General features: G+C 46.0%; 1 protein-coding gene across 1 annotated transcript; it reads right to left on the bottom strand.

The window, feature by feature from the left end:
* Positions 1-8,407: 8,407 nt before the first annotated feature.
* On the bottom strand, positions 8,408-9,957 carry LOC112096358. Its single transcript, XM_024179783.1, has 2 exons — positions 9,237-9,957; positions 8,408-9,114 (listed from the first exon to the last, which is right to left on the bottom strand). The coding sequence occupies exons 1-2, from the start codon at positions 9,955-9,957 to the stop codon at positions 8,408-8,410; spliced, it is 1,428 nt and encodes a 475-aa protein (XP_024035551.1).
* Positions 9,958-12,565: the final 2,608 nt, after the last annotated feature.

Genomic DNA, 12,565 nt, shown 5'->3' on the forward strand with positions numbered 1-12,565 from the left:
AATCGTTTGAAGAAAATCCTGAGGCATGCAAAGGCTCGCCAAGTCTCAGAGCCTGTCTTATGGCGAGACAGAAGCCAAGCATGCCAGGATCTGCTCGGCCACGAGAAGGCAGCAGAATCCAAATCGTTTGAAAAAAAATCCTAAGGCATGCAAAGGCTCGCCAAGTCTCAGAGCCTGTCTTATGGCGAGACAGAAGCCAAGCATGCCAGGATCTGCTCGGCCACGAGAAGGCAGCAGAATCCAAATCGTTTGAAAAAAATCCTAAGGCATGCAAAGGCTCGCCTGGTCTCAGAGCCTGTCTTATGGCGAGACAGAAGCCAAGCATGCCAGGATCTGCTCGGCCACGAGAAGGCAGCAGAATCCAAATCGTTTGAAGAAAATCCTGAGGCATGCAAAGGCTCGCCAGGTCTCAGAGCCTGTCTTATGGCGAGACAGAAGCCAAGCATGCCAGGATGTGCTCGGCCACGAGAAGGCAGCAGAATCCAAATCGTTTGAAAAAAATCCTAAGGCATGCAAAGGCTCGCCAGGTCTCAGAGCCTGTCTTATGGCGAGACAGAAGCCAAGCATGCCAGGATCTGCTCGGCCACGAGAAGGCAGCAGAATCCAAATCGTTTGAAGAAAATCCTGAGGCATGCAAAGGCTCGCCAAGTCTCAGAGCCTGTCTTATGGCGAGACAGAAGCCAAGCATGCCAGGATCTGCTCGGCCACGAGAAGGCAGCAGAATCCAAATCGTTTGAAGAAAATCCTAAGGCATGCAAAGGCTCGCCAAGTCTCAGAGCCTGTCTTATGGCGAGACAGAAGCCAAGCATGCCAGGATCTGCTCGGCCACGAGAAGGCAGCAGAATCCAAATCGTTTGAAGAAGATTCCCAAGGCATGCAAAGGCTCGACAAAGTCTCAAAGCCTGTCTTAGGGCCAGACAAAAGCCCAGCATGCCAGGATCTGCTCGTTCGCGAGAAGGCGAGCAGACTCCGAAGCATTCGGAAAGTTTTCTACGGCACGCAAAGGCCCCACCAAGTCTCAAAGCCTGTCTTACGGCGAGACAGAAGCGATCAGCGTTTCAGACGAAAATTAATTCATGAGTACGACACGAGATAGTAATCAACAACATTTTTATTAATGGCTAACAGAGGGGATAAATTTCATAAACGTTGTTCATTACAATACAAGAAGAAATATATCAAAAAGATGGTGGATCAGTGAGCCGAGCAGCATCGGTTGGCTGGACCTCCTCGGGTGCGGGGGGGTATCACCAGTTGCGTCCGGGGGGGTGCTCGCCTCGCCAACATCAGCAGGGACTGCACGAGGAGGAGAGTTACCCTCCTCAATCACGATCGGCTCTAACCCCTCGGCATCTTCCTTGGCCGCCTCCTCGTCCATATGTTGAGCAACACCAGCTGCAAGGTCATCCATCTTCAGATCAGGGTGTTGCATCCCGAGGACGGCCATGATACAACGATAGGAATGCCGAAGTCCCTGGTCGTACTGGTTGTCGGCCTCCCTCTCCAAGTTCTCTACATGAGCTCGGTGGGAATCGCGGAGAGATTCGAGCTGAGCCTCATACATAGCCCTCTGCCCTTGGAGATCCTCCTTAACCTTGGTCAGCTCCTCCTCGAGGGTAATGGCTTTTGCTTGAGCAAGGGACTCTTGCTCTATCAGCTTGAGGTTCTCAACGTTTAGCTCCCCCGCCTTTTTCTCGGCAACGTTAGCTCTGGTCGTCGCCGATTGAATGTCCTCCTTCATCTTCCTGTCGTAACGGCCAACCTTGGCCTTATAGTAGGTGGCCATGCAGCTGAGATGGAAAGCACTGTACTGCATGGCTCCCACCAGCTCGCCCAGGGTACAACCGTCAAAGCCCTCCAGGTCCTTCTTGCTCACGAGTTTAGACAACTCATTGAGATAGGGAACCAAGTGTTCTGGTCGGCTGTCGGGTAAGCGAGACCGAGGCACAACAGGTGGAGAAGAGGAAGCAGGATCAGTGGCTGCTCTACTGGATTCCCCGACTTTAGCAGAGGCAGGAGGGAGAGCCTGCAAGGGAGGAACCTGCTGCACGATGTTCTTTCGCTTCGCAGCGGGAGCATCTTTGTCCTGGTCCCTATCGGTTGTTGGAGGCCGAGCGTTTCCTGGTCAGAGCTCCAATCACCGCGTCCTCCATCTTATGGCCAGGAAGTATCAACCGAGACTCGAGGAAGTTGTATGTAGATAGCAGTTCTCGGCTCGAGCAGGAATTGGCCAATACAGCCTCGACCCGTTTAAGCAGACCAGGTCGGAGCGGGAAGTGAACACCCCAGGAAACTACAGCACAAACAGACACTTGGTTAGAGACAAACCAATACAGCAGGAACAATTATGGATACAAGACATCTAAAGCGAGCAGGCAACCTGGGACCGTGAAACGGGGTGGGACGCGACAATCCTTCCCGTCTATTTGTGCAACTTGACCCCAGGGACCCCCAGCAAAAAAGAATTTCCTCTTCCAAGTCCCACCACCACCAGTTGGAAGATCAGTTATGGGTTTCCTGCTCTTGGTACCAGATTGGAAGTAGTACCAGCCGGCATCTTTAGGGCTGCTCTTCAGCTGGTACAGGTGCTTCACCTCATCAACCGTGGGCTCGCTTTGGCAACATCTGTCCCACAATATGAACAGACTAGAGAGCACTCTCCACCCGTTGGGGTTCAGCTGACCAGGAGCCAGATTTAGCCCGTTAAGTATCCGGGCAAAGTAAGGCTGCAAGGGACACCTCAGCCCATACTTAAAGCTCTCCAGATACAGGGTAACGTATCCCCTGGGAGGCCGGCTAGGTGTATCCTTCTTTCCTGGGATCTTAAGAGGTATCTCACCAGGAATACTATACCTAAGTCGGAGGTCATTGAGCTCGTCAAACGTGGTCGTACACGACATGTAATCAATGGCATAATCACGCGACAAGGCTCTACCTCCTACTGTACCCCGTTCTTCTGGTCGTGATGCTCCTGATGGGGACGCCTCACCAGAATCATCCCCTTGACCCTCACTCAAGGTGTTCTCCGATCCAGAAGATCCTTCTTCATCGCTACTGTCGCTCGAGGAGGTTGTTTGGGGAGACATCCTCCTAGCGCTAGTACCAACACTAGACCTAATGGGCTCTAAGGGGATCCCGGGATCAAAAGCAAAATCAGCGGACAGACTAGGCAAAAAACCTAGTTCGTCGTCACCAACCTCAACGAAGTGAAACGCCCATGGAACGCAGCACACCTCCGAAAATACTTCCAGTAAGACTTGCTCACATTTTAAAGCAATTTCTGCTCATGCTGTCTATCTTTTATTTTTATGTTTTATGTCCGAACAATTTCATGTAAGTCAAATCCTGCCATTAATGTAACGTCGACGAATTTATTTCGCTTGAAACCGAAAAAAATCCTAAGGCATGCAAAGGCTCGCCAAGTCTCAGAACCTGTCTTATGGCGAGACAGAAGCCAAGCATGCCAGGATCTGCTCGGCCACGAGAAGGCAGCAGAATCCAAATCGTTTGAAGAAAATCCTGAGGCATGCAAAGGCTCGCCAAGTCTCAGAGCCTGTCTTATGGCGAGACAGAAGCCAAGCATGCCAGGATCTGCTCGGCCACGAGAAGGCAGCAGAATCCAAATCGTTTGAAGAAAATCCTGAGGCATGCAAAGGCTCGCCAAGTCTCAGAGCCTGTCTTATGGCGAGACAGAAGCCAAGCATGCCAGGATCTGCTCGGCCACGAGAAGGCAGCAGAATCCAAATCGTTTGAAGAAAATCCTGAGGCATGCAAAGGCTCGCCAAGTCTCAGAGCCTGTCTTATGGCGAGACAGAAGCCAAGCATGCCAGGATCTGCTCGGCCACGAGAAGGCAGCAGAATCCAAATCGTTTGAAGAAAATCCTGAGGCATGCAAAGGCTCGCCAAGTCTCAGAGCCTGTCTTATGGCGAGACAGAAGCCAAGCATGCCAGGATCTGCTCGGCCACGAGAAGGCAGCAGAATCCAAATCGTTTGAAAAAAATCCTAAGGCATGCAAAGGCTCGCCAGGTCTCAGAGCCTGTCTTATGGCGAGACAGAAGCCAAGCATGCCAGGATCTGCTCGGCCACGAGAAGGCAGCAGAATCCAAATCGTTTGAAGAAAATCCTGAGGCATGCAAAGGCTCGCCAAGTCTCAGAGCCTGTCTTATGGCGAGACAGAAGCCAAGCATGCCAGGATCTGCTCGGCCACGAGAAGGCAGCAGAATCCAAATCGTTTGAAGAAAATCCTAAGGCATGCAAAGGCTCGCCAAGTCTCAGAGCCTGTCTTATGGCGAGACAGAAGCCAAGCATGCCAGGATCTGCTCGGCCACGAGAAGGCAGCAGAATCCAAATCGTTTGAAGAAGATTCCCAAGGCATGCAAAGGCTCGACAAAGTCTCAAAGCCTGTCTTAGGGCCAGACAAAAGCCCAGCATGCCAGGATCTGCTCGTTCGCGAGAAGGCGAGCAGACTCCGAAGCATTCAGAAAGTTTTCTACGGCACGCAAAGGCCCCACCAAGTCTCAAAGCCTGTCTTACGGCGAGACAGAAGCGATCAGCGTTTCAGACGAAAATTAATTCATGAGTACGACACGAGATAGTAATCAACAACATTTTTATTAATGGCTAACAGAGGGGATAAATTTCATAAACGTTGTTCATTACAATACAAGAAGAAATATATCAAAAAGATGGTGGATCAGTGAGCCGAGCAGCATCGGTTGGCTGGACCTCCTCGGGTGCGGGGGGGTATCACCAGTTGCGTCCGGGGGGGTGCTCGCCTCGCCAACATCAGCAGGGACTGCACGAGGAGGAGAGTTACCCTCCTCAATCACGATCGGCTCTAACCCCTCGGCATCTTCCTTGGCCGCCTCCTCGTCCATATGTTGAGCAACACCAGCTGCAAGGTCATCCATCTTCAGATCAGGGTGTTGCATCCCGAGGACGGCCATGATACAACGATAGGAATGCCGAAGTCCCTGGTCGTACTGGTTGTCGGCCTCCCTCTCCAAGTTCTCTACATGAGCTCGGTGGGAATCGCGGAGAGATTCGAGCTGAGCCTCATACATAGCCCTCTGCCCTTGGAGATCCTCCTTAACCTTGGTCAGCTCCTCCTCGAGGGTAATGGCTTTTGCTTGAGCAAGGGACTCTTGCTCTATCAGCTTGAGGTTCTCAACGTTTAGCTCCCCCGCCTTTTTCTCGGCAACGTCAGCTCTGGTCGTCGCCGATTGAATGTCCTCCTTCATCTTCCTGTCGTAACGGCCAACCTTGGCCTTATAGTAGGTGGCCATGCAGCTGAGATGGAAAGCACTGTACTGCATGGCTCCCACCAGCTCGCCCAGGGTACAACCGTCAAAGCCCTCCAGGTCCTTCTTGCTCACGAGTTTAGACAACTCATTGAGATAGGGAACCAAGTGTTCTGGTCGGCTGTCGGGTAAGCGAGACCGAGGCACAACAGGTGGAGAAGAGGAAGCAGGATCAGTGGCTGCTCTACTGGATTCCCCGACTTTAGCAGAGGCAGGAGGGAGAGCCTGCAAGGGAGGAACCTGCTGCACGATGTTCTTTCGCTTCGCAGCGGGAGCATCTTTGTCCTGGTCCCTATCGGTTGTTGGAGGCCGAGCGTTTCCTGGTCAGAGCTCCAATCACCGCGTCCTCCATCTTATGGCCAGGAAGTATCAACCGAGACTCGAGGAAGTTGTATGTAGATAGCAGTTCTCGGCTCGAGCAGGAATTGGCCAATACAGCCTCGACCCGTTTAAGCTGACCAGGTCGGAGCGGGAAGTGAACACCCCAGGAAACTACAGCACAAACAGACACTTGGTTAGAGACAAACCAATACAGCAGGAACAATTATGGATACAAGACATCTAAAGCGAGCAGGCAACCTGGGACCGTGAAACGGGGTGGGACGCGACAATCCTTCCCGTCTATTTGTGCAACTTGACCCCAGGGACCCCCAGCAAAAAAGAATTTCCTCTTCCAAGTCCCACCACCACCAGTTGGAAGATCAGTTATGGGTTTCCTGCTCTTGGTACCAGATTGGAAGTAGTACCAGCCGGCATCTTTAGGGCTGCTCTTCAGCTGGTACAGGTGCTTCACCTCATCAACCGTGGGCTCGCTTTGGCAACATCTGTCCCACAATATGAACAGACCAGAGAGCACTCTCCACCCGTTGGGGTTCAGCTGACCAGGAGCCAGATTTAGCCCGTTAAGTATCCGGGCAAAGTAAGGCTGCAAGGGACACCTCAGCCCATACTTAAAGCTCTCCAGATACAGGGTAACGTATCCCCTGGGAGGCCGGCTAGGTGTATCCTTCTTTCCTGGGATCTTAAGAGGTATCTCACCAGGAATACTATACCTAAGTCGGAGGTCATTGAGCTCGTCAAACGTGGTCGTACACGACATGTAATCAATGGCATAATCACGCGACAAGGCTCTACCTCCTACTGTACCCCGTTCTTCTGGTCGTGATGCTCCTGATGGGGACGCCTCACCAGAATCATCCCCTTGACCCTCACTCAAGGTGTTCTCCGATCCAGAAGATCCTTCTTCATCGCTACTGTCGCTCGAGGAGGTTGTTTGGGGAGACATCCTCCTAGCGCTAGTACCAACACTAGACCTAATGGGCTCTAAGGGGATCCCGGGATCAAAAGCAAAATCAGCAGACAGACTAGGCAAAAAACCTAGTTCGTCGTCACCAACCTCAACGACCTTCTCCTTACCCTTCGACATATCCTAAGTTCTAACCAAAACACCACCGCCAACTACAACCTCAAGCAAAGCAGAGAGAAAGGAAATTACCTACAACTAACCAATACCGAAAAAAATAGAAGAAATACCTGAAGCAGGGACTCGGTCAGAGAGAGACAGGGATGACAGCTTTGGCGCCGAGGTTCATTCGCCGGAGAGACAAGAATGGAGAAAATGACGAGTTCGTGTTTGAAGATTTTGGGTTTCCTTACTGAGAAGCAAACTCTTGGGCTGCCAGCATTTAATGACGCATATTCCGAGAATCCCGTAATCGTCGGTTTGAAATTCAAATGGAGGGGGGGGATTTCTGCCACGTCACCTCGTCCGCAATTAAATGCGACATGACTCCTGGCAGCCTTTTCCAAACCCACGCGAGCAAGTACTATCGAGTTTCTACTGCTGGTCCACTACATTACCCAACACCAGAAACTGGGGGACCGGTGTTTGGGAGGGATACTGTTTGGGACAAATGCGTCGAAGGGACCAGGAATGACAAGCGGACATCTGGTGGCGGAGTTCTGCGAACCGATGTGTTCCGTTAAAGCCTAGCGCGTGGAAGAACAGGATCAGAAACATCCTGCTCGTCCACGATGTTGTCGTCCGCGAGGCCAATTCCTATAAAAGGCATGAGGCCATTCCGGCTAGAGATCGAGAGGCGAGGAGACCCGGTCGACGGCAGTTGGCAAGACGTGCTCTCCAGCACGAGAATCTAGGCACAACAGCCACGCTTTCCCCAGAACCGTGGCGTAACACGCAAGGTCTCACAGAGCCGTGGAAGAAGCCTGGCGAGGAGACCTCCTGGTAGTGACGAAGTTGATCGAGCAGAAATCCTGATCGCGGAACGAGGAGAACCGGAATCTCGCATCAACAACTGAGATTCAGAGGAAGCCTATAAAAAGGTAGCCAACGAAGGTAAAAGGGTTGGCATTCTTGAGAAAAGGGGAGAAAACCACAAGAAACGCCATAAGACCTGTGGCAAGTTTTTCCCGAACCTTCATATCTGACTTGAGCGTCGGAGGGTTTGCGCCGGGAAAACAACCGGCGTACTCTGACTTATCTGTGTACGCAGGGACCTCCGGAGAAGAAGCCTGGCGAGGAGACCTCCTGGTAGTGACGAAGTTGATCGAGCAGAGATCCTGATCGCGGAACGAGGAGAACCGGAATCTCGCATCAACAATATGCATAATGCTATTTGACATGTATTTAATGTAGCAATTTAAAATGCTAATTTAATTCCTTAAATCAAATAATTCATGTCATCAAGTAAATAAGTTTTTAACTACTCCAGTAATTAGGTATTTAATTAACGTAACAAGTAAGATTAATTAATTAATTTAGCAGGGCAGCCTAAATTCAGCAACAATGTAACAATAAATTGTGTTAAATAGTTACCGACTTTGTTCTTCTCCTTCATGCCTTGTTAAATAGCTTCTCAGATGACGCTAAGACAAATCATAAGCAAACAAAAAAAAAATTATTGTTATACAGCTGTCCTCTCTTGTAAAGAGCATTAAAAAAAAATTTAAAACTTCTAACAAAAGCTAGCCAACTGACCTTGTACAATCTTGTCCTCTTATTTAAATTTTCAGGGTTAGCATGACAACCTCTTCTATTGTGCCCAAACTCTTTGCAACACTTGCATTGGAGACTGTATCTTTTACTTTATGGTGGTACCTCATCGGCTTCCCTTCTTCTGTTAATCTTAGGTCTTCCAAGAGGCCTTTTCATTAACGGAGGCAAAATTTCATCACCACCAGGATTTGGCCAAGAATCCTTATCTAGAATTGGGTGAATCATCCCCGAATAACCTCTTATGTAAGTGTCCTTCTTTAACCATAGGCTGACAAAATCAGTTTGGTCCTTATGACTGTGGCTTATACAAGGCATGGCATGGATGCAAGGAATCCCACTTACTTGCCAATATCCATAGTCACAAACATGATGTTCAAGGTCAACAATATAGGTTCTGTAGTTGTCATCCACTTCATACAACCATTCGCTAGCTCTTGAAATTGGATTTACACTTCCAATTTTCAAATGCGTCATCATATTGTCATAAATTCTTCTTGGAATCTTATTCCCCCAAGCCATTGCTTTCTGTTTTCTATTAATCAGTCTCTTCGTAAGCTTTTTTTTTTTTATCCACTCTAGCATTGTCAGTATTGGCATCTTCCTTTGAACCCCAACCCATGCATTAAATGATTCAGTCACATTGTTAGTACAATGATCAGACTTGCAATTATTGTCAAAAGCATGTCTGGACCAAAACTTGGTTGGTAGCTTCCTTAGTGTCTCATATATACCTTTATTTGTCTTTCTCAACTCTTCCATAGCTCTATCAAATGCTCTTTGATTTGAAGCCCTTGCTGCTGCCCAAAAATGTGGTTTGAAATCAGAGAGTGGATACTTTGCTTTCAGATTGGCTAGAATGTGCCTAGCACAATACCTCACATGTGCATTAGGGAACTCAACGCTAAAGCATTTTGAATACCTTTCTGCCTATCACACATAAAGGTGAGCTGCCTATTATCTCCTAAAAAAGTATTCAAGTGCCTGAGAAACCATGTCCATGTGCTAGTGCTCTCAACACTACACACACAAAAAGTAATTGGGAAGATTCCATCATTCGCATCAATGGCCACAGCTGATAGCAGCACACCCTTGTAAGGGCCTTTCAAATGGCATCCATCAATGCCTAAGAAAGGTCTACAACCTTGGTTAAAGCATTCTCTTAATGCCGGGAAGGATACAACAAATCTGTCAAAGTAAGTCTTGGGTTGTTCTGCATGATACCTGGTCACACTAACAAGTGCCAGAGCCTGTGGCATCTTGTTAAGTATCATCTGTGCATAACTCCTCACTAGTCGATAACTTAACTCATGATCAGCACATTGACGCTCTAAAACTTTCTTTTTGGCTCTGTATATCTTATGCTTGTTGACCTTCACACCATATCTTCTTCTAAGTTCGCTTATAAACCATTCAACCTTGGTGTTTGGCTGCTCTATAAATGTTGATGCAAACTTCACAGCTATGAACTCTGCTGTACATTCAGGGTTTTTCAGATCTCTTTGACATGTGTGGACGTTGTGAAGTCTCTTAATAAGAAATGGTGGTCCGAATCTGGTCGTTACTGCATGTAAAAACCAAGGGCATTGAAAGAAGGCACAACCAACTGTAATTCTAGATCTTTCAAACTTGTGCTTGTACATTTTGAACCTATTTTTAACTGCATAATTTCTTAAAGCCCAACTTAGCTGCCTAAAGTTCTAAATTATTGTCCAATTCTAAATACAACAGGGTCTTCACTAGGAACATACACGTTTTCTCTCATTGTTGCATCCATCTTTGCCAAAACCTTATCAGTCTCATCATTAGAATCTTCACCAAATTCATTATCATCACTGTCACAATTAGATAATATGCAATCTACATCACTATCATCAGAATGAATATAGCCCTCATTAGCTTGATCAATAGGAGGGGCTAGGGAATTAATAACATTTGCAGCACCTCGTGGATGATATGGATCTTCTTCTTCGGATTCAGTCAAGCAATAATCACTATCATCAAAGTTGTATGTGGAAGCTGTCGGTTCAGTTCTTGTGGATTTCTGCCCATTATCAGCAGAACTTTGAAAAACATTACAGTTTTGGAAGACTTGTGAGTCAGGGTTTTGTGTTGGCTGGGTTGGGAAGGCATTTAGGGTATCAAGTGTTGGTTCACGTAGATACGACATCTGTTGTTGCTGCTGAAACTGAGGAGAGATGGAACAATGTTTTGTAATTTTTTTCCTTTGTGGGTTTCATCAGAACAATTTGAAGAGGTTTTATCAACACTACTATCACTAGTAGTATCAATAGTGTCTGTTTTATTACTCTGATTTGGTGATACTGTTTGCTGGCCTGTTGATGATCTAAAATAGATGTCCATAAAATCCTCAAACAAATCAGAGTTGGCACTTATACTGGTAGGAGGGACATTTGACACAAGATTATTCTGATCAATGATGACTGGAATACTGGTTTTAGGGGCTGCAGAAGTGATATCTTCAGAAGTTTGGAATGACGCTCGTTTTATTGTTGACTCTATAACTAAATGTATCTCATCGAGGTAAAGTTGCATATGATAGCACAGCCTGTTGTGGTGCTCCTGTAACTGAACAATGAGATCTTGATCATCCATAATTTGAACTTTCTTCCTCTCCCAAGATTGCCAAACATTTAGATTAAACTTCTCATCATGAGTCATCCTTCTTCCATACACTGTCATTAGAACTTTGTTGATAACAGAGACTCTACTCAACTTGTCAGGATCAATGACACCAAGATTATGTGTTGTGTCTTTGAATGTGACATAAAGAGTTGTATTATCATCATCATCCATTTTCACCTGTACAAATTAGATTTTGTCCTTAAATACCTAATGTTTACAGCTGATGTCATGTAATATAGATATTATATTCTGTAAGATGAAGGTGCAAACAATTCACCTAAATCCTCTCCCGACATTATCGTTAAATAGTGAAACTATAAGCCCGAAAATCTCCAGTTGCACATACATAATGCAATAACATGCAAATAATAAACTTTAAACTAAAATTTATTACCAAAAGCAAGCATTTAAAGTGAAATTGAAGATCCAATCACATACATAGTGCAATAACATGCAAATAGTTTCAGTTAATTAAAATAAAATGGGTAGGCAAAAGCAAGCATTCAAAGAATTCTATTAATTGCTATGAATAAAAATAAAATCTTCATCAACAAAATTCGATCTTTAAAAGAAAAATTAAACAAAAATTTACCACGGAGCACTATGATAGGAATCGAATGAGAAGTAGGGAAGAAAACCAAGACCAAGATGGTGAGGAAATAAATGGGTAGTGAGTGAACATGGAGCTACTGTGAGTGTTAAAAAAAAATTAAAGACCCACCCACCATGGAAAGCCAAATCAACAAAAAATAAATAAGGATTTCTTACGAACCTGGACTTCTTCAATGACCAAACACTGAGTTCTCCTCTCTTGTTAGTAAAATGCACATAGCCACACACCAATATCCACTATGGCTTTCACAAATTTTATCTCCGTTGCATATGAGTCTGGGTTAGGTAGTTTTTTTGGCGCCCAATTACATAGCATTGTCTCGATTTTGGATCCATGGAATTGCTTTTTCTATGGCTGTCCTTGCTGACTTAACAAGTAAAATCATAGATGAAATGACTTGGCGCGGTTTTCGATCAATATAATTTTTTATTTTTAAATATCACTTGGCTTTTCCATTTTTGCCTCTACACCGTTAAAAATAACTGAAAAACTAACAGAATTCGGGGCGCGGTGCAACATGTCATTTTTTTTTGGGTGCACAGTGCAAAATGTCAATTTATTTGGAGGTAGGTTACAAATTTCCCTTTTGGTTTATATCCCCCTCCAAATTTTTTTATTTTCATTTTTATTTCAATTTACAAGTAAGAGGGTCTCGCATAACCCCCACCCTATGGTGGTTTTTAATTAAAAAAAATCATGAATCACATTTGCACTCAATCGGTTTCACTCAACACTAAATTAATTATCTCTTCACATGTGCTTTCAAAGAGTTTAAGAAATTTATATAAATATCACTAATTGTGATAAAACATTATACGCATGATGCTTTAGGCCACGAATGTCCTCACAAGGAATGATTTTGCATATCTAGCATGTACAGTTACAGTGTTAGTGTTATATTCTATTTCATAGTACTCGTGTTTCATGTCTATCATTGTATATTTTACATTATGTATTACATATATTCTATTCTTTATTTCATGTATAAATGT

The sequence above is a fragment of the Citrus clementina genome, unplaced genomic scaffold (assembly GCF_000493195.1).
Source record: "Citrus clementina cultivar Clemenules unplaced genomic scaffold, Citrus_clementina_v1.0 scaffold_8, whole genome shotgun sequence".
Taxonomy (NCBI): Eukaryota; Viridiplantae; Streptophyta; class Magnoliopsida; order Sapindales; family Rutaceae; genus Citrus; species Citrus x clementina.

Bases quoted from the DNA above. Each gene is read 5' to 3' on its own strand.
- LOC112096358 (XM_024179783.1), bottom strand. From the start codon at position 9,957: ATGTACAAGCACAAGTTTGAAAGATCTAGAATTACAGTTGGTTGTGCC. The intron at 9,115-9,236 runs GTATTCAAAATG...ATTTTTGGGCAG, and splicing joins TATGTGTGATAGGCAGAAAG to CAGCAAGGGCTTCAAATCAA.